The 23,014-nt window shown below is 40.4% G+C and overlaps 1 protein-coding gene across 3 annotated transcripts in view; it reads right to left on the bottom strand.

Moving 5' to 3' along the window:
- Positions 1–23,014, bottom strand: part of LOC137259822 (chitin synthase chs-2-like) — a 50,125-nt gene that overhangs the window by 17,744 nt on the left and 9,367 nt on the right. For all 3 annotated transcript variants that reach the window (XM_067797441.1, XM_067797442.1, XM_067797440.1), the window contains exons 3-21: positions 22,893–23,014; positions 19,768–19,917; positions 19,277–19,445; positions 17,355–17,482; positions 16,263–16,329; positions 15,385–15,581; positions 14,817–14,984; positions 9,474–9,729; positions 8,838–8,953; positions 8,262–8,409; positions 7,106–7,303; positions 6,510–6,597; positions 6,039–6,169; positions 4,364–4,461; positions 3,279–3,446; positions 2,553–2,703; positions 2,332–2,385; positions 1,297–1,455; positions 121–246 (exon numbers count right to left, since the gene is read on the bottom strand). The exon at positions 22,893–23,014 is cut by the window's right edge and continues 886 nt beyond it. In XM_067797441.1, the coding sequence (XP_067653542.1) occupies positions 121–246; positions 1,297–1,455; positions 2,332–2,385; positions 2,553–2,703; positions 3,279–3,446; positions 4,364–4,461; positions 6,039–6,169; positions 6,510–6,597; positions 7,106–7,303; positions 8,262–8,409; positions 8,838–8,953; positions 9,474–9,729; positions 14,817–14,984; positions 15,385–15,581; positions 16,263–16,329; positions 17,355–17,482; positions 19,277–19,445; positions 19,768–19,917; positions 22,893–23,014 (2,694 nt within the window). The remainder of the gene's footprint in view (positions 1–120; positions 247–1,296; positions 1,456–2,331; positions 2,386–2,552; positions 2,704–3,278; positions 3,447–4,363; positions 4,462–6,038; positions 6,170–6,509; positions 6,598–7,105; positions 7,304–8,261; positions 8,410–8,837; positions 8,954–9,473; positions 9,730–14,816; positions 14,985–15,384; positions 15,582–16,262; positions 16,330–17,354; positions 17,483–19,276; positions 19,446–19,767; positions 19,918–22,892) is intronic.

Raw genomic sequence — 23,014 nt, 5'->3', positions numbered from 1 at the left:
CAAGGACAGTGAAAGTTAGGTCAAACTTACCAAGTGGGTTAGATTCAAGGATGGTGAGAATTAGTTGGAACTTACCGAGTGGGTTTCATTCAAAGATAGTGAAAGGTAGGTCGAACTTACCAAGTGGGTTGGCGCCAAGTATAGTGAGATTTCCTTTAGAAGCTAAGGTTGTGATGAGTATCAACCACAGCGAGTTGCTGACAGCCAGAATCATGAGCCATGAGTTCCTCAGATCGCTCAGTCTCGCTATGGAGAAAAATGAAGCAATTGAACCAAGCAATTGTTTTATCATGTGCGTTTTATGCTCGCCGCGTCCCACCTCCACCACGTCTGAAAGCAAGGAAAACACATACACAGCGAGGAGGGTATACAGGTGGGACTGCATGGGTTGTGAATGGATGGTGTGAAGAAGCGTACACAATATTAGTTTATAAATATAGTCCAGAGCAGCGACACAGGGCTTCATGGTCCCTTCTGGCGTTGCTCACAAGAACTTAATCCGACATTTAGAACTTCTTCCTGCACATTGTTCCTTCTTTACAAGTTGTGAAATCAAACGGTTTTCCTTGCAATTGTCCAGTTTCTGGTTGGGGAAGTACAGGAAATCTAAGAATAGATTAGTTTGGACTACATGAGCTTATCCCGCTGTTTTCCGATTAGATTAATGGATGGTCTGAAGAGAAGCGTATTTTGTAGCACAATATTAGGTTTAAATGAGAGGTGGTTACAAGTTCTTGATTGCCAAGGACATTGTTTAAAAAGCATCTGTTAAATGATAAGCAAGCAATTCAAGGCGTGATACAAACAACAAAATTCAGTTAATAGGAGAAAGAAAGTAAATGTTTTGTTAGAGCTGACGAGGAGTTGGTGGTTCGTTGTTGGTTCGTGAGCTGTAACCAATGAAATAAATTTGTGGACGTTCAGATTAGATTTATTCAGCACTAGAACAGCAAATCAATGATCTGTGTATCGTACATATGAAACGGACCGCTTACAGTAGCCAACATTTTCGAAAGAGGAGGCACGACTTTTTACCTGTACCGTATTCGATTCAAAACAGACAGCCCTCTTATAACTGGGCTATATCTGAGAGTGGATCTATACAGCAGAGAGTCGCGGCATGACAAAATGGAATGGATAATAAATCTCAACTTCACGTTAATCGCCTATTGTTTGCGGTCAATAACCATAACAACATATCAAACTATTTGCCTCATGTGGTATTCGAAGGTTTGCTGGGGGCCTATTGTAATCTGGAATCTGAACTAGGTGCGTGATATGTTATGATGCCTGTACCTTTCAGTTCTCCTTCGATACCAAACGCCTTATTGCCAGGTTTCAGTGAATCCTCAATCAGCCGCACCCAGAAGTCATACTCCCCAACATTAGACCTCTTCAGCAGGTGCTTGGGAGATCTGTCCACGCGAGCTTTCATTACTATAGCTGCTTTCTCAGCTGCAACAGTTAGGAAGTGCCGTAGCTGAACAGAGACAGAACTGTGTGCATGGTGTGTGTGTAACATCTGGGAACTCCGTGTCAGGCATACAGTAGCCACGAGCATCGTCATCACACTGACGTCATGCTCCTTGCGTACATGTGTCAATTTTGTCTGCCTAGTCTATTTAATTACAAATATAGTCAACAACAGAAGTTAAGGACCGACCCAATTTTCAATATTAAAAGTAATTCATATTATGATTCATATAACACTTAAATATTGAATATTGTTTTTATGTTTTTCTTTTGCTGGCTCAGTATACATTAGCGATCGATAATCGTCAAGTGAAAATCTATACTATCAACAAACATCGGAGAAGTAATATACGTTAGAAGCCGCCCATGAATAAAGAAAACCCTGATTTCGTCTACTCAGTGGGTAAATCACAACTTGGTTCGATCTATAGTGTACGAACGATATCATCGGTGACACCATCTTCATCTTTATCATGAACATATGTTTGCTATAGACAATATTTCTAATTATCGATTTTCAACGTATTCAGGCACCTCTGTAATGTGGGTCATCAAAATGGACATTCATTTTCAGGACAGCTTCTCTGGACTAGTTTGCTCGCCGGTGCCTTTACATAACTGATTCTTGCTAGACAGAAACAAACAAGCCCTACTCTGATAATGTGTAGAGTGAACAAAAAAAGTATTCCACTCTAATTTGACAGAACTTGACAAGGCATGTCATGAAACAACACAAGTCCTCTTGTAGATTTCTCTGAGACCCATGTTTGTGTATTCAAGGTAGTTCCAAAATATGAGTTTGTCGGTCACTGGGGTAACTTGCTTTAACATATTGATATAGTGTCGAGTCAGACTCACCTTCAGTTGGCTCCCTCAACTTCCTTATGGCATACAGGAGCCGCTTTATGTGACCTGCAGTGGACAACAGACCATTCAGTTATGGCAGTCTACGACATGTTGATGCTCTAACTCAAAGAGACGTCATCAGTGAGTGAGTGTCCAGTAAATACTCGGCCTGTGTCTTAAGTTGGGGCAAGCATGCTATTACGTTTATACAGTGCGTGTAAATGAAATCTTACCAGCCTTGGTGATTTTCAGCTCCTTCTCAATCTCCTTCCTCTGAAAGCCCTTCAGTACACTCAAGTCCGTGGGCCTCTTGATCTGGTTCTTCTTGAAGTTCCGCTCGTATTCTAAGAGACCAATGGTTTCCAACCATTCCTTCACACTGCCCTTGAACGAGAACAACAAGAGAGAGACGATTTTGGTTTTCGTCTCTTTGAGAAGAAACTTTGGATGACCTCTTAAGTGAGGTATGGTATGTTGAAGACAATCATGTTAAACCTCATGACCATGAGGCCACAAAGAGGTTCCGGTTCCTTCCGAGTCTTATGTTCTGCCTGGTTGTACCTCATCTTTTTTCTATATTTTGCCTGATGACATCAGTCATACGATTGGCTGATCTAATTTGACTCTGGATCACAAAACATTATGATTATGGCTTTCGGAAAGGTATCGCAAGACACAGTGTAACTATTAAACAAAAGATATTCAACATTTAGACTGGCGCAGGGAGGTCTACTACCTGTTATACTTAGAATGATAAACACTGGTATTTGGCTAGGATCGGTGGAGTATCCTAGTTCTTCGCACCGAGAACCTGGGTTTGATTCCCCACATGGCTTCAATGTGTGGAGATCATTTTTGGTGTTCCCCGCCGTGATATTACGGAAATATTGCTAAAAGCGGCATAAAACCATACTCACTCACATGCACGGACAAACGGTGTAAAGGCATATTCTACTTACCGGTACGTTGTACTCTATCTCAAAGTCAGGCAGCAGCTCAATCATGTGCAGCAGGTTCTGAAGAGTTCCTTGTCCCTTGATACCGATGTTCTTTAGTTCCTTCTCAGTCATGCCGCTGATGAACAGGGTGTTGTCAAACCCATGCTTCTTGAATATTGGGCCGTATGCCTGAATGATCCACATAAGAAGCAGACAGTGAACAAAATCGTCTCAATCACTCTGACTTCAACCTTAATGGTTTCAAATCATTTTAGTACTGTCTGAATTTGTACAAAAGTAATGACATAATATTTATCATAATATTTGTTCTGACCTTAAGGTCAGAAAAATTTGTAAAATTTGTACAAAAAAGCAAATGAATCACAGTTCAACTGTTGGGATTCATTGGCCTTTTTGAAGAAATTTTACATGCGCCTCGCGCAACTTTTTGTTTCCTCAAAAGGCCAGAAGTTAATAGGGGCGGATAACTCTAATTGATGCAGTGACCCCGTGCTTGTGGATTGACAGCCATGATCGTCTGCTGCGAAAGATTATTTCTTATTTTCCATTGTGCACACCTACCTTGTGGAGAACAAGGGGCCAAACAAGATTTCTTTTTTGTGCATTGCGGGTTTTTTTTTCGTTTGTTTAGTTTGTTTCGTGTTGCTGTTTCTGGGTTTTTTTGTTTGCTTTAGGGGGTTTTCTTGTATCACCTACTCAAACTGTACAGCTCAGACAAACCTTTAAGATTAAGAGTCGCCCGGTTATTTACTCTCGCAAGAACCATTTATGAACGTCCCTATAGTCAGCGTGTAGTCTAGAGCGGTAACTGTATTGCAATTCATTTCAGATGCAACCGGCTTTCTGGTTTCATACTAAGTATGATACGGGTACCTATGCGTGAATAGTGTTTAAATTTACACGCAGAGGTAAGGGTACCAGTATTCAAATGTTTGTTCATGTTCTCATAATAGATTTCGGGGGCTGGACGTGGGAGTTCCAACGTAAAGTATGTATTACCACGCTAGGTTCAGGGCCTGGGATGGTGCAGGTTCTTGGTATCCTAAGATAGGGTGTGCATTGGCGGACCATCTGTCTGATCTTACCCTGAGTTCAGGAGGCAGCCACTCGTCCACAGGTACGGGTACATAGTGGTCCAGATCGTCATCCTCATCCTCAGGGTGTCTGTACTCCACTGTAGATTCTGGAAGCATAGGCACTTGATTAGCATGGGTTTTTCTATCAGAAATGTCTCGTGAAGATCCGGGTTAGAACTGGCCTTGAGTAGCCCATGCCTGTCGTAAGAGGAGACGAATGGGGTCAGTTGGTCAGGCTCTATGACTGGGTTGACACATGTCATCATATCCCACCCGCGTAGAATGATCTTCATGCTGTTGATTCCTGGACCGTATTGTCAAGATCGTACTATTTACAGAAAGCCGCATTATACCTGGAATATTGCTGCGTGCGGCTTAAAACTAAACTCACTTACTCCCTCTATCAGACAAATGTCTCAAATTTTCATATTCAGGAAGTAGACTCTCCGTGCGATAACACAATGCAAAATAATATAACACCATACACAACATTATAACAACACACAACACTAACAAAATACACAACACTATAACCCAATGCACAACAAAAAGACGACAACGCACAACATTATAACACACCACACAGTTCTAAAACACACTTTCAAAGCACAATACACAACACTATAACGCAACACAACACTATAACACAACACTATAACGCAACACACTATACTAAAAAACAATGGGGAACGATGAGTGAGGAACCAATGGATCAAGACTGATAAATGAGTCAGTGAGTTTAGTTTTACGCCACTTTAAGCAATATTCCAGAACTATCACAACACTACAACACATTACACCACACTATAACACTATAACGCAACACAACACTATAACACAACACAACGCAACACTGTAACACAACACTCAACACTAAAATGACAAGGGGGGACGACGAGTGAGGATCCAAATGATCCAAACTGACTGAGTCAGTGAATTTAGTTTTACGCCACTTTAATCAATATTCCAGTAATATCAAGCCTTGGAACACCACAAACGGGCTTCACATATGTGGGTAACCGAACCCGGGTTTTCGGAGAGGCGACTGAATTCTTGAACCACCACACATCACCCGCTACGCTGATGAACTTGACAAGGAAAAGTTTATCGTACAGGGTGTGATTTTGACCCCATATTTCCCACAGATATTTATGTTCAAATTGCTTTTCTGTGATTATTTTTACCCTTCGTACAGAATGCACTGAATGTTTAGATGTGTGAGACGATCAGCACATTCGTTAGGGAAGTATCGAGTTTAAGACTCGTGATGTTCAGGGCTGGAATTGATCTTCAGCAACCCATGCTTGTAGAAGGCGACTAACACGATTGGGAGGTCAGGCTCTCTGACTTGGACCGACACTCACAATTTGGCATGAAATGCATGTGGACCCGGTTTTTGTAAATAACTCTTCATCCAATGATCCAATCGATCTCAAACTTTGCGAGTGGATGTTTTGTCAGACAACCTAATCGCATTGTAAATCACCGATTTTATGTATTTGTATGAAAGAATCTGCCTATGTAACTGTCAACAAAATAAACAGCAGAACGCTGACAGAGGGAGGGAGCCAATGACCTGTAACAGCGGCAGTGTTCGGCTTTACAACAAGCATAGGTTACTTCAGGCTACTGACATAGGTCTTCCGAGTCAGAGCTAGATGAGCTAAATGACATGGATTAGAACCTCCTCCGTCCTCAAACGCAGAACTGTCTAGGTAAGCTGACGATATTCTAAGGTCTTCACTTGACATCCGTCTGTATGTGAGGGGTGCGTTGGGGGTGGACTCATCTGATTTGTCTTGAGGTGCGCAGCAACTACAAAACATACAGATCTATAAACGTAGGAAAACAGTCACGTCACAATGTATCCGTTAACTATGTTTCAATATGGAATGCAGCATAAAATAACATCCACAAGGTTCTATTTCATTTCGAATTAGACAGGCAAAGGATTCATTCTCCTTTCTCGAGAACGGAAGGCCTAGCTGATAAAGCGTACGCTTGTCACATCGAAGACCTGGGAAGGAGGTCAAACATACATATTATTATACTTTCCAGTTGCACTATTTCTTGTTATCGAACCACTCCCAGGTACTGTGAATACATGTGAATGCATTATTATTTTTTTCTGTGAGCAGCCGCAGTTATAACTTACAAGAATATATTTTCCAGCAATTGCCTCAGTTGTATGTGCCATGGCTCGCTTTTTACTGACGTTTCAGCCGTCTTTTCCTCGCGGGTTCCTGTGAACAATTAAAACGTTGTTTCAGTAAACAGTAAGCGATATTGCAGCGAGAAAAACCCTTGATCCATTTTGCTGAACACTGTTTTACACCGCACACTAATATATTGCAGCAACGTCACGACTGCTTATAATAATCGATTAAGAGGGGATAATCCAGTGATGGACTTGTGATTACCGAACCAAATTCTCAGTATATGTGTTCAACACATATGACTGACCTATCCAAATCATGTGTTTTCATCCAACATTTGAAAACGACTCCTTCATTTCAAGGTAGTCCGTGGATGATGCCCCCGACGTAATTCAGGCTCTTTCCAGGTTGTGCTGACAACTTCGAACGCATGGATGTTTGCTCAGCGTAGGCGTCCAGAGAAGCCAAACGTGTACACATATGGAACTGTCTGGTTCAGATTCGATTTTTTACAGACAGCCGCCATACAGCTGGAAAATTGAACGTTCCTTTAAATAACATACCAAAACCCAGCCACCCTTTATATTCAACCTACCCCAGCTCCTGTCGGTGATGTTGCACACGCTGTAGATCATGAGTACGAGGTACCCGGATGGAAGACACAGCAGATACCAGAGAGAGTTGATAAGGCAGTAGAGTTCTCTGGGATGCAGCAAACCAGCAAGAATATAAATACCGGCCATTGCCGCAAAGTAGATCGTTGACACTGACACGGGGAAGTCGATACTGACATCTGGAATACATCATTGTTGGACCATGAGGATATATCTCTGATGGCATAATTATTGAAAATACCTGCTTAATAAGTTTTGTTTGTTGCTTTGCAAGAGCTCATGGTGTTTAATAGGTTACCAACCTGCTATGAGTTCAGCAAATCGTTTGTTTCGTTTGTTTGCTGTTTCTTGTTTGTTGTTAAACGCCTCACTCAGCAATATTCCAGCTATATGGTGGCGGTCTGTAAATAACCGAGTCTGGACCAGACAATCCAGTGATCAAGATCATGAACATGGTCTACGCAATCGGGATGCGATGACGTGTCAACAAGTCGGTAACCTTGACCACCCGATCCCCTTATAAAACAAACATAGGTTACTGAAGATCAGTTCTAACCTGGATCTTCACGGGTTGCTTTAGATGCGATTAAATGTTTTCTTTTCGGAATCGTAAACAAAACCAATCGTTTGTGGCATGTTGACTCGATGTTGCAATGATAAGATGAAGACGGGGTGTTACAAGGGTGGTTTTTTTTGGCAATTTTATTAATATTTAAGTAATAATTGTTATTGGGTAACAACTCTTAGTGTTTTTGATGATGAATTATTATGATCCACATTTCGTATCATAAATGTTCAGCACTTCAAGAGTTACTTCCTCTTGAGTTTATGTTTTGATTATTTTGCGTACTTCTGGTGCATTCCACGTTAGTGGCGAAGGACGTATGTGCTGGAACCTTCAGGAATTATTGACTGAATATATATAGGGCTAGTTGCCATGTTGTCAAGCTCCGAAACGTCATGTTATTAACAATGATGGTCTGAGGGGGTTGATGGTTGTGCTGCCCAGTGTATATCAGTTTCTGACCTGAAGGTCTGAGGGGGTTGATGGTTGTGCTGCCGAGTGTATCTCAGTTTCTGACCTGAAGGTCTGAGGGGGTTGATGGTTGAGCTGCCGAGTGTATATCAGTTTCTGACCTGAAGGCCTGAGGGGGTTGATGGTTGTACTGCCGTTCGTGTCTTCTGTCCCAGTGGGCCTCTCCAGGTCGTCCACAATCTGCTGGGCCGTCCCCACAACTACAGCTGTCATGACAACGGCGTACAGGAAAGTCAGCAGCTTTGCAATCTGCAATATACGAAGCATGACAAATAGTTGAAAAGGATTGTCAATGCATAGATTCGGCCATAGAAGCAGTGACAACCATTTGTCATTTGAGTTCCGTTTCATTGTAGTCGCGGTGGCTGAGTGGGTAAGGTTGCTGACTTTGTGTACGACCGATTAAGTGTTTAACGCTGAGGGCGTGGCTTCGAATCTTGGATGGCCTCTGGGTGTGTATATTTAAGCAGAGAGGTGTTCTTTGCTTTCAATCCCGATTAATGTGCAAACATCAAGATTAAGCAGAATAAAGGACTTGGTTTTCAATTTAAATTACTGTGAAAACCATAACATTAATGCATTTTCAGTCCCGATTAAACTAATAATAACGAGATTATACAGGGAACTGCACTTTGCTTTCGACAAAGATTCATCTGATAACTGGAACCTCGTTATACCAGCATCTGTGTCTTGTCCGATGCGTAGAGACAGGTGAGAGAAAAGGCCAGACATATAAGAAGCTGAATGATGATTGACGCTACGGAGTTCACGCCCCAGCCATAGACCAAGCCACCTGAAAAAACAAAGAGGACAGTAATTATATTTGATCGCATTTCTTCTCATCATTTTCCATCCAAAATGAACATTCTCAAGATTGTGTAAAATATTAGGCAAATGACTGTCGTTTCGTCCTATGATATCAAACACAAAAAAGCAAGGGATACCGACGAAACGCAACAAAACACCCAATATGCACTAATGGTTGGTAAGACAGGTTTCAGTATGGAACCTGAATTAACTTGGTGTAATTACGGAGAATATTCTGCAGTGAATAACCGCGAATTTCATTTTTGCATTCAACGCTTCATCCTTAAAATACGGACGAGGAACAAATCGCCTTTGGTCACTGTCGTCATTTACTTAGTGACATATTACTTTATGGTTGTTCCTAAAATCGAGGGTTGCGTCCTAAGCCGGATTAGCAATGTTTTATTTATCAAATTTGTTTAAGTGTGTATATATGGATAAATGGATGTAATGAACGTCATCAATCATTCGTAAGAATGCATCAATATACAGCACATGATGCATACCGGAAACGATCAAGATGATAGTGCTCGGACCAATCAAAGTTGAGAAGAGGAGAGCGCCTTGATAGGCGACGAAGAGCAGTGATACTCGGTAGTTGAACAGCCGAATGATCTGCCACTGTTTGATTAGCAGCATCAGGTTGGCAATTGTGGAGGCGATCCAACGTCGACGCTGTTTGTAGAACTCCTCAAACTCACTGGGGCAGTGTGTGGAGTTCTCGGAGGCTGCGCAGTACTCAATTCTCCAGCCGCTCTGAACCTGTAATCGAGATGTCATGTATGAATCAATCAGTTTTTACGTTTTAGCAATATTTAAACAATGACAATGTGATTTGGTTGGCAAATATGTAGATCGAGCTGAATAATAGCACGCAGTAAATGTGAAATGTTATTTGACGGATATTGTTTGGTGACACAAAAGTATTTTATCAGTTTTGTTGCAGTTCTTAGCTTTTTATTTGCCATCTGGAAGGCTTTGAAAATGATGGTTTAAAAAGCATTCCGATAAATAAATTTACCTTTAATCTAGTTTCATACACGGAGGTGCTATGGCGTTTAGGGATTGTTTCTTATGGGGATCCCACAACTACATCTAACGAATGTACTCTAATTCAACATTCCCCTGATTTGTCTTAATAAGTAACAGTGAGTGAGTGGGCTTAGATTTCCGTCGCACTCAGCAATACTAGCTATCTGTCGGAGGTCTGTAAATAATCGAGTCTGGACCAGGCAATCCAGTGATCAACAACATGAGCATCGATCTGCGCAATTGGGAAACGATGACATGTGTCAACCAAGTCAGCAAGTCTGACCATCCCATCCCATTAGTCGCCTCTTACGGCAAGCATCGGTTGCTGAAGGCCTACTCCACCCCGGACCTTGACGTGTTAATAATAGGTAACAGTAATGTTCCAGTGGCTATACGGGTGATATAGGACTCAATTTGCATCAGACCTGTGAAGATGCGAGTCAGAATAGGTCTTTAGTAACCCATCCAAACGTCACTGACGGAATCGGGCGGTCTGGCTCGCTGACGTGGTGGACACATGTACACATGTCATCGTATCCCATTTTCATTGATCGATACTCATGCTGCCCATCACTGGATTGTCTGGTTCAGACAAGATTTTTTTTTTTTTTTTTTTTTTTTTTTCCATTTTTACTTTGATACACAAGTCCATTTATGATGAGTACATTCTGTGGGTTTGTAATTAAGGAAAAGAGAAGATACATAATATAACATGCAAAAGTTAGGGCATCATTCAGAAAACAGACCATGGCAGATAGACCAAAATTTATAAAAGTGATCAATTTTTGAACATATCGCAGCTGAATATTTTGTTAGTTCATAATATTTTTTAAGTTCCAGTTGTAAAAACCGAAAAGTTGGCATCTGTTTGGATGTTTTACAGTCGAAGATAATCTTTTTGAATAGAATAAGAATTATGTTGATTGGGTCATTATTTTTCTGGTCGAATCCAAGCAGAATTTGTTTTTTAGTGAACTTTAAATTTGCCTCGAGGTTTTTGTTGAGCCAGTTTTGAAGATTTCGCCACATGTGACTAACCTTGCTACAGTCGTAAAATAAATGTGTTATTGTCTCTATAGAAGCCGAACAATAGCTACAATAGTTTGTATCAATATTTTTCTCTAGAATTCTATTCCATTTTATGTTGATTTTTTATTGATTTTGTTTCCAGTAGGGCCCTGTAAAATAATTGACTGCCTTGTTTTTGCCTATTCAAAAGGTTTAACATATATGGTTGCAAAGGGTTTTTTTTTTCCTAATTGTTTCTAAGCTAATATTTCTTCTTTTGAGGAATGTTTTAATTGAGTTTATTACACCTGAATATTGAAGAAAATTTGTTTTTACATTGTATTTATTTTCAAAGATATCTCGAGAAAGGAAATTTCCAGAGTCATTCAGGAGATCGTTTATAAATATTACACCTTTTGCATTCCAGTTTCGGTAAAATATAGTCTTCTTATCGATTAAAGTATTTTGATTGTACCAAATAAGTTGAGAGGTAATGTTTTGTGAATTTGTTGCCCCATCTGCGGATAGTAGATCCCACCAGGCATTCAGGAGATCGCAGTAGAAGTTGTTTCTTACAAGTGGATTGATAATGTTTCTAAGATTTGGACAATTATGTTCGAAGATCGTTGCAGATCCCAGTTTAGGCAAATTTTCAGAAAAGAGATCACACCATTTGGTGTGGTTATTATAAAATCGTCTTATTATGGAAATTTTTTGAGCTTGCATTATTTCTTTAATATTTGGTGCATTAAGACCCCCATCTTTTACAGTACATATTAATTGATCACGTTTCACCTTATCGGGTTTGTTCCCCCATATAAATCGGAAACATTTACCTTGCAAATCCTCAATCATTTTATCCGGAGGGTTAGGAAGAGAGGCAAACAAATGGTTTAGTTTTGGGAGGACAAGCGATTTCAAGACAGCTATTCTGCCCAGTGGGGTTAGGTTTCGAGTTGACCATATTAACATGACGGATTCGCAATGTCTTAACTTATCTTTGTAGTTCAAATCAATCATTTCTTTAATATCCAGGTCAAATTTTATCCCTAATAGTTCAAAGTTTCCTTGTTCCCAGTTTAAATTCCACTTCTGACAAAGTTTAATTCTTGAACGTTTCTTTGAGCCAATCCAAATTATTCTAGTTTTGTCGATGTTGACCTTTAATCCTGAAAAACGGGCAAAGAAAGTTACGGTTTGGAGCACTGCGTGTAGACAACGTTCTGTTCCATCTAAGGTGCAGGTTGTATCGTCAGCAAACTGATTTAGCAGATATTCTACATTGCCTACATGGATTCCTTTTATTTCTGCTTTATTACGTATCATTGTTGCAAGAATTTCAACACAAAGTATAAAGAGATATGGTGATAATGGGTCACCCTGACGACAGCCCCTGTGTATTTCAAAGCTATCTGTCCCAAAACCGTTTACCAGGACACTCGATTTAATATTTTTATAGAAAACCTTTATCCATTGTTTTATTGATTCCCCAAAATTAAAGAAGGTTAAAGCTTTTTCAATAAACGACCAATCAACAGTGTCGAAGGCCTTTTCGAAATCTATCAATAATAAAAGTCCGGGAATTTGATATGAATCAGTATACTCAATTAAGTCATATATCTGTCTGGTGATATCCCCTATGTATCTACCAGACATAAAGCCTTTTTGATCTTCGTTGATCAGTAAGTTCAACACAGGTTTTTTCGTTTAGAAATTGCCATTCAAACAACTTTATAAAATATTGATAACAATGATATTGGACGTCAATTTTTCATAAATTGTCTTGGTTTATTTCCCTTAGGTATACATGTGATAAGTCCCTGTTTTTGTGATACTGATAATTCTCCATTTTTATATCCATAATTCAAAGAACGAACCAAATATTTGCCTAAGTCACACCAAAAAACTTTAAGGAATTCTGCGGTGAAACCATCTGCACCAGGACTCTTGTTATTTTTAAGACATTTTAGGGAGGCAAGAATTTCATCGTTTGTAAGTATACCTTCCAATTTCGCCGCAGCATCACTACTTAACCTCGGAACGGAATAGCCTTTAAGCAGATTATCTAAATTTATGTCAGAGACATCATGTTTGCTGTACAGTTTTTGGTAGAACAGTTTTACTTCATTCTCAATGTCATTTTGGGACTCAAGAATACGTCCGTTTGAGTCTTGTAATCTAGAAAAAGATTTATTAAGGAAATTTCTAGATTCCAGTCCCAAGAAAAAAGAGGATGGTTTTTCGCCTTGCTTAATCCAAGTCGCTTTCGATCTTAGAATTGAGCCTTGGGTTTTAAATTGATATACTTCTTCAAGTTCCTGTTGAATAGCCTTTATTTCGGTGATTATTTCCTTTTTAACGGTTTCACTATTAGATTTATCAAGTTGTATTTCTTTTTCATTTATAAATTATCAGAAAGATATTTTTCTCTCTTAATTCTTTCCTTTTTTTGGAAGGATGAGTATTTAATGGTTTCTCCTCTGATCATTAATAAGATAGTTTCGAAGAGAAGTTGGTAATTAATGGTGCAGTCATCAGATTCTGTATCTACTTTATACTGAGCAACTGTTTCTGAAATAATACTTTTCACTTTCTTTACATAAATATGGTCTCTTAGTAGAGAGTTATTAAATTTCCAAAACCCTTTGCCGCGTTTTAGATCCGATAGTTTGAATGTCATTGATATCAACGAGTGGTCTGTTTTAAAGCCTGGTTCTATGTCTGATTGTATAATTGAGGGTAATATATTATGGGATGCCAGAAAGTAATCTAAGCGCGCCTGTTTAAGTGGAGTGGGTTGTCGCCAAGTATATCGCCGGTCGTAGGGGTTCATTTCACGCCAGGCATCAACGAAATCTAAATCTTCTTTTAATTGTACAACTTGGTCTCTGGCCTTAGAGTTATTCATATGCTTATAATTGAATGTGTCAATAGAGAATTCTTGTACAGCGTTCCAATCTCCACATAAAATCCCATGGTCACTTTGAAATCTTTCTATTTTTTGCTTAAGGGATATATAAAACTCTGCATCGTCATTGTTTGGACCATAGAGGTTAACAATAGCGCTTTTATAGCTATCTAAATTCATTTCAATTATAATCATATTACCTTTTTCGTCTGTAGTTATCCCTTGCAACTCAAAGTCTAGCCATTTAGAGCATAAGATTGCTACGCCACGAGAATTACTCCTAAAGGAACTAAAAAAGCAGTTTTTATTTCCCCATTCATCCCGTATTTTAATTTCCATATTTTCCGTGAAGTGTACATCCTGTAGGCAATAAATGGATGCTTTTTTACGTTTTAGAAATGTAAACAATTGTTTACGCTTAAGTTTATCATTTATACCCCTACAGTTTTGTGATATAATTTTTAGTTTATCCGCCATTGTCAATTATATTCACATTAGACGTAGTGGATTGTAGCAAGGTACTAGTGGTTACATAGTGGTATCTACAAAGGCATGTCAAAGGTATTGTTTGAGCACATCTTGCTATCAAAGGAGAGATTGTAATATTCAACATGGTAAAAATGGAAACAAGAATACATAAAACAACGAAAATATCAAAGATCAACCGGTCGGTTGTAACAGCCCGCAACCCACGGGTAGTACGAATAGTATCGGAAGGTGGAGCCCATCTGGTTTTTGAAAGGGATAGTGGAGTCTAACATTTCATAACTGGAAAGATAATTTGGTGAAACAGACAAGATACTTTGGTTCAGACAAGATACTTTACAGACCTCCACCAGCAGCGTAAAGGTTAACTCACTCGGCCACTCAGTTTGCATCACGAAGTTCAACAAATGCTCACCATGAGTGTACACAGCCAGCGATCCTCGCCCATGTCTTTAATGAGGAAATCAAACGCATGTTCCACATTGGTGGAGTATACTGTGAGGATCTCCTTGAGGGCGACACACCGGTACACACTGAAACATCCCGGAGCACAGAGCACAGATCCCAGAACATGTTCTGCTGCCTGGAATGAAAAAAAGGATAATTGTAAGAGATCAGTGACATCACTGGACGTTTAGTGTGTTTCAACACAATGCTTAGTTTAAGCAATCACATAACGATTATCACGAAGCTGTGATGCGAACCCTATAGCGATCATTTCCAGGAAAGGATTTTGAACCAGTGTGACTCTCATCTTCTCATGTAGGCAAGCCAGCATAAAACGAACGTCATGCGTCATGTTTTATGCAGTTATTTTGCATGCAATCCTTTTCTTTGAAACATATATAGTGGATATTTTTGCTCTTCTCAAGGAGGTTAGTCATGTGTTTCTAAAATAATCTGATTTCGACATCACAGCACATACCTGAATGGCTCTCAGTTTGTTTCCAATATTGAAACGTAAGACCTAAACAGATACAAACCTTCTGGAACCAGTGTCCTATTGCGTACTCGAACACTTGATACCATACAAGAGGCCCACTTCCCATAGGATGGGTGCGTGCGCATACTGCACCAACTGAGCGGTCACGTGTCATGAGATCAAGAAGCGCCTCCACCGATTCCGGCGTGAACTTGACATCAGCGTCAGTTGTTAGGATGTAGCAGTCTTCATCATTCGCTGAAACCAAACGTCTTGCAGAAATGTTTCTCAATAGTTTCCATCGATCATGGGCATCACTCTACCATTGTTTCCCAACCTACACTGAAGTCTACTTATCAGTTACGTGTATTTAAAGGCACAATGTCACACATTTCACACAACATTTTGGTCTATTTTATATTGTGACGTTCGCACTCACTTCAGCTTCCTATTGATGCAAGAAAGACGTATTATCTCTCCTGACTTGTCCGGAAGCAAAACATTGAACTTCGAGGCACGTTTCCAAACAGAGATCACATGCAATATAGGGAATGTAAACAATTGCTCGTAAACTGTCGCACGCGGTGTTTACTGAACTGGTTTCCATCACACGTCGTGCATAAGCATAGCCATAAAGAGCGCCCCCGCTAACTATAAAAAATGACAGTCGAGTTCATGCAACACTGCATTAATTCATTGGAACTTTTTATTTCATAAACTAACGGCGGGGACTAACGGCATTGGGTGGTCAGCCTCGCTGACTTGTTTTATACATATCATCGTATCTCAGTTGCGCAGATTGATGCACATGTTGTTGATCTATAGTTTGTTTAGTCCAAACAAGATTATTTCCACACCGCCGCCATGCAGCTGGGATATTGACGAGTGCGGCTTAACCTGATAACAAACACTCCTTCTATAAAGGTGTAGGTCACTTACAGGTCATTAGGAAGTCGATCACATAGGACATGTACATGATTTGACTCCATCTCTTCTTGTTTCGAACCTGAAAACGGAAACAATGTCTAACATTCAAATAAGTGTAGGACCCGGTGTATTGCGTTCAAAATAAATGTCACTGTAGAAGAAACACACGGTATGTATTGACAATGATTCCATCTGGTTTCCATAACAAATATAGGCAAGTTTCTGGAACAGAAATCGTCATTGAGGACTGCACCATAATTAGGGATCTAAGCCCGATATAAACACAAACTGCCTACTGGTTGGTTATGTCGGCATATATACAAGTACTCTGATCCTTTTGCTGTGTACACCGTCATTGTCAAAATTATGGTTGAAATGGATTGAATTTCCATACAGTGATTTAAATCATGATAACTGGAATGTGAAAGTCAGTAAGAACTGAAGTGAAAGGTAAACATCTATATTTACGAAAGCGAATAAGCTGAAAACAATAATAAACACGAGTTCTAAACACTCAGCAAGCTCAGATGAAGTTTAACCTTACAAATGTTCAAGAATACGAATCCTTACATATGCCCCTTCAGCCATTACACTTTATCAATTCCACGTGTGTGATTGTAAGACGGATAATTCTTCCAGCAAACTGAAGTCCTTGTTGACCGAAGATTTGATGCTGAGATAGACATGAAATCTGAACGGTTAAACAGAAGGATACCAATATATGGATGACATTTCTGTGTAACTCTTACTCCCAATCATGAAAGAAATTTTGTCATACACGTATATTGGTCTCTCATTTCCGTTCATGGCGTTTTTGATTTTTGTAACTACATTGAAATGTCGCTCTCACTTAAATATTATCCTTCTGTGAGGAAGGATGTGAAATGGCTGAATCAGACAATCATTGTATCAACAAGAGTGAGTAAAATGGCACCACTTTAGCTACATCAGGGCACCAAACACCGAGAAGCGTTGTATTATCTAAGCGATTCCATGGTCCCTCAAATAGATACGTCAATGATTTTTTGCATACTGGGCAGAAGAGCAGAAGTCTGAATGTTCACTGGTCCTCGGTTCTGATATATGTGATACCATTTCGCTGACCTTCAGTCCATCCTTAAGATGTATATTAAACGTCATTGGTCTGACATTTGAAGATGATTGTGGCAAGTTCCAGCTCAACTTCATTCCGTATGGCGTCTCCACCTTCGTGCAGTTGTCCGTCAGGATACCTGAAGATGAGGTGTCCGATTAGAAATAACTCACTCACTCACTCACTCACTGTGAATACTCAGATGGGGAATACAATAAGAATACTCTGTACTCTAAATAATACAGTCACATTGTTGCAAGGCAATGAATATTCAGTGTCCTATTTATCTTCAGCAATTCATGCTCGTAGTAAAAGAGGTCGGGTTATCAAGTTCGTTTGCTGCAGGGTATTTTATCGTAACTGTCGATGCTCGCGCTATCAATCACTGGATTATCTGCTTTTAACTTGTTTATGTACAAACCGGTGACATATCCCTGAGTATTCATTGAACAAAAGCACAAACGAACCCAGTGTCCAACTCTGGGGTAATGGAACTTAGTTGTAAAACCAGGATTCTCTGAGCGAAGGAAATGTTTCAAGATCATGAACCTGTTTATCCTTGAAGATGAGAGACATAAATATGTTTCAACCCACACTGCAAACAAATCAGAACAAAAGGCTATGAAATTATTGAACTTAGAACATAATAAAACTGGAGATTTCAGGTTCGTAACACACAACAATTATATGTATCAAAGGTTTTCTTGCATTTGAGCATTGTCAGGAGTTGTATGGCCCGTCACGTCATCTCCCTTAAAGAGCTATGAACATACACATTGTGTCTAGATTTGGTGATTTATATATGTACTTATTATTTTTCTGTTTTGCAGATTAAAGTCAGAATGCAGCAGAGAGCGTTCGGATGATCCTGGCACAGTCAGGCTGGTAAGGCTCATCAGCTCATCAGCTCAGAGACCTTGCTCCCTTTACACGCGACGCAGACAGCGAATGGGACGTCTCCCAGGAAACACTGCCTAGTCAAACCCACCAAGATTTTTCCGCAGAATATGAAGACTCCCCAACACTGCAGCCTTCCGCATTACTCAGAGTGTTAGGAGGGCTGTACTCCAGGTTGACACCCTGGGCACTCTCCTGATCTGCGCCAAGAGATCAGGAGGTACCAAACCAAGGGCACCGAGAACAATGGGGAGCCTGACGACAGTGTACTTGGCCTTTCAAAGTCGATGTCCGCATACTTAGCATGCTTTTCTTGAATTTTGCCAATGACGTTGCTGTCAAAAGGGACAGAAGTCAATGACATAAAGAAATTCTTTGGCGTCATCAAAAAAGGACAAGATCAGGTGTGTTAGCTGGAATTCTCCTGTTGCTGTAAATGGTCCTGTTCCAAAGAAGTTTAAGAGCATAGTTTTCATGACGCCCTGAAAGTCTTCAGGGTCGTACCTTGGATGGACTTCGGGGTCAAAGCCACAGGCATGTCGAAGAAGGCAGTAAAGCAACGAGCCATGCCATTAGGTCCTTTAAAATGGGTTGTTTGTGTCATGGAAGGGCATCCACTGACAAGGCGTTGGACAGTCTCTGTAAATTACACAGTAAATATTTCATGTTGACATTTTAATTAATAATCACATTCTGGCAATTGTGAGTGGGAAGTGACTGGTCTTGAGCAGCGAAAGGAAAGCCCTCAGTTTCACATTTGATATCTGCCGACTTCATCCACACGAAGGTGTCGGGTGGATTCGGTATGTGTTCTGGTTCACGCTCGATGCAGTGGCTTCTCAGAAAATTTCTCCACAAAGGACCGACACAAGGAAGACTTGGTGAACAACTTCACCTGGTTCTTCACTCCCATCGCCGTCCAACAGTACATTTTATTATTCACATAGAACAAAAAATACATACTACACATATCAAACGTTTTCTTCAGCACCGTGAGGATGCCCATGACATGCTATGAATTATAAACTATACGTACCAAGCGTTTCCTTCAGCAGGGTCAGAAGTTGTAAGGCAAACTCGGAGATATTTTTGTTCCGTATTCCGCCGTCAAAGATCACGTGAGACTCGAAGAACTTCTCGTTGTCAGTTCGCGCCAAGTTTATCTTATTGACAGACTGTAGAAGTTGGCGCATCTCCACTTCATTCTGGAAAGGTGAGTAAGTGAGTGAGTTTAGTTTTACGCCGTACTCAGGAATATTCCAGCAGCCTGTAAATAGTGTAGTCTGGAAGACAATCCAGTGATGTTCTTGATCACTGGATTGTGTGTTCCACACTCTATCATGTACAGGCCGTCGCCAAATAGCTGGGATATTGCTGCTTTCGGTGCTAAAAACGATTTTGATCACTGGAATGTCAGGCTTAGACTGCCGCCATATAGCTGGGACACTTGCTGACAAGGGCGTTACACAACAACCAACAGAAACATTCACCCACAAACAGCACGAAAATTATGCAAGGCGCTACTACCTCTCTGTACATGGTGGTACATATGTACACTCTACTCCTCGTGTCGGTTGGGCGAGACGCTGGTCCATGTTGGTCACGTGATTCTGTCTGCTTGTTGAGGATCAGCCACTGCTCTAGCAGAAATCCATTGTAGGATGGCAACCAAAATATCTGAAGATGTTAATTCAATAAATACAAATATGGGTGCTCGCTCTAAAAACAACATCAATTCAGCTGCGGTGGTTGAGTGGGTTTGATGGCTGACTAGGTTCCTGACTCTGAGAGTGGGAGCTTCGATTCCCCGATGGGACTAGACCTGTACATTACTTAGAAAGTGTAATCTCATATATACTATCCTTAAAAAACGCATAGGCGATTTGTATTTTTTAAAATCTCTTAAATACCTAATGTGTTGAAACAATCGTCCAAATATGTAACAAAAGTGTTGATAACATGATTTTACACAATGGCTCGAGTAAAAGGTCGATTTTACCGTAAAATGTTGATTTTTATGAGATTTCTTCCAATGGTTAGAAAGGCATCGCCACAATGCAACAGAAAACACCTCCAGGTTGAAATTGTGCAGCAAAGAGCATTCACTCGCAATGAAAGTCCAAAATACTTCCAGAAATTGGTATTCACTTTGAAGGAGTTTCAAGGTCAAATCACAGTGTCACGTCTTGACTCTGCGACTCAGAACATCGCCATTGATAGAATGCATGCTGGAGATTACCAGTCATCTGTTGCCTGGCGTCCCAGCAAGACACCATGCCTTGCAACTCGTTGCAACCAAACAGATATAACAAATGACCGTCCCCGTACAGGCAGACTTCGAGTTACCACTGCAGACCAGGATCGGTACATCCGGGTTCTACATTTGGGTGATCATCCTGCTACGAATGAGAGCACAGCAGCCAGGGTGCCTGAACTTCAGAGGATATCCGGTCAACTTCTATGGAACAGGTTGAAAGAGACTGATCTGTGAGCCAGACAACCCGAGGTAGGGGTCATGCTACGTCGTTAACATCGTGCTCAATGTCTCCGTTATCTAAAATATCCACGCGGTTGCATAGAAATTACGTTATACTAGCCTGGTGTACAATTTCATGCACTAAAGTCTGTTTATGGACAGGTTATACATGTTTGATATGTCGTCTATGCGTTTGTTGTTTTGGATAGTATATCACATATGTTGCAATATTGTTCATATGTTTATGACTGCCAAACAATTATTTCATTTTAAGGCATAAACAGAAAAAGTAAAATGGATTATTTTATTCTTTTGAATAAAAAGTATAAAATAGGTGTAATTTGAGACGAGAACCGAAGTTTGCAACTTGAATGAGACGGCATATCCAGTGAAGATCCCAGACAATTTGGCTAAAAGTTATATGCTGTCATGAAGGTCAATATATTAATGTAAATGTAAAATATAGCTTTAGAGTGGATACGTTGAAATATATTTATCTTATCAAAATAAATTTAGCGTCCAAGCAGTCTGGTACTATTACGCGAGAACATATTGCAAAGAACTCATCTCTACGACAATGTACACTGACATGGTTAACACTTATGGTCGATTGTATGGTATATATCTTGTACCAGTGAAGATTCCGGTGGAATTTGCGGGATCAGATCGTTGACACAGGTCATCTTATGACCAATGAGTGGGTACCTGTGGGTATCCAGGGTAGAATAACTCTTCAGCAACCCATGCTTGCCATAAAATGCAATTATGCTTGTCGTAAGAGGCGACTAAAGAGACGGGGTGGTCAGGCTCGCTAACTTGGTTGACATCACTGGACTGTCTGTTCCAGACTCGATTATTTACAAACCACCGACATATAGCTGGAATATTGCTGAGTGAGGCATAAAACAAAACTCACTCACTCACTCCTAATGAGTGGGTAGCTGCTCGTGCCATTGATCAGTGGGTGGTCCAGCCTCGATTATTTACATTGCTCGGATATCGCTGAGTGCCACATTAAGCATACATGAACGCGTCATGGTCTCTCGCTATATCTGTTCAAAATAATCAACTCACTTATATCTTTCTTTGATTGGCATTTTAGAAGTAAGGTTAAACAAACTGTATTAATAACAACTTCAGTGGGACGTGTAAATACACATATTTGACTATGGAAAAGGGATTGTTCTCACGAAATAAGTGTTATAAGGTCAAAATTGCATCCATGATAAATAGTGTAGTACAGATCATTGACATTGGAGTTCCTATTTCTACAGATAAGATTAATACCCAATCGTCGGGAAAGGAGAATATGTCAGTAGTTAAATAAAATAGATTTATCAAGGATGATTCACTAATGGGAGTTAATGGAATTTTCCCGATCACGAGGCATGCGTGAGACCATAGAATGATGTAACGTTTAACCAATCAGAGGGATTGAATAGGGTCATGTGACAAGGTTGGAGCAGGTTCGACCACCTTAAAAAGATCCCGTCAGCACCAAAAGCAAGTCGGGCGCATATTACAGATTTGGCAGAACGTTCGAATGCTAGGATTGTACGTTTCCATTGTTGGGATAGAACTTACTCCATCCTGTCCAGGCCACGATATTGTGTAATGAAGAAAAGGATCGAGTAAACCCACGTGAGTATAGAACCTTGTGTTGAGTGATTCCTGGTATACCAGAGGACCAGTACATGAATGCTATGTGTTAGTTAGGTGTCCCGGTTGTCAGACCACTCATTCCTAGATGTAGCAGCCCGGACAGACCAAGCGAGTATGCAACCAGAGCTCACATCACGCCCGACCAGTCAGAACGGCCACTGGTAATAGGGTTACTCACACCCAAATCGCCAGTTACGACATAAGTATAAGCGTGCCCATATCATACTATGTCATGCTATGTTTACATAGTATGATATGGGTCCGAATCCGTCAAATTGCGGTTAATAAACCCCAATTTACATTTCCAAATAACCGTCTTCGCTGCATGTAGAACCCAATGTCATACCAGAAACGTGACGTCATAGCATTGTTCATGACGTCACACAAGCATGACAAAGTGATATTTTGGTTTAGGGCACCTTATGAAAATGTGAACCCCGATATTGCTGCTCTCGTAGGTGATAAAAGGGGTTCTTATTCATACAGTTCGTCCAATACTATAAACAGTACTTACCGATGATTCGCTCTGTAGGGCACTAGTCTTACTTCTGAAAATCGGCACCGTTGCTCCCAGGAGATGGGCCAGAAAGAAACACACAACAGACGAAACAACAGCCCACAGACGTTCCTCTGCGT

The sequence above is a fragment of the Haliotis asinina genome, chromosome 13 (genome assembly GCF_037392515.1).
Source record: "Haliotis asinina isolate JCU_RB_2024 chromosome 13, JCU_Hal_asi_v2, whole genome shotgun sequence".
Lineage (NCBI taxonomy): Eukaryota > Metazoa > Mollusca > Gastropoda > Lepetellida > Haliotidae > Haliotis > Haliotis asinina.
The sequence above is the reverse complement of the archived record's forward strand: the minus strand, read 5'-3'. Positions and strand labels throughout refer to the sequence as shown.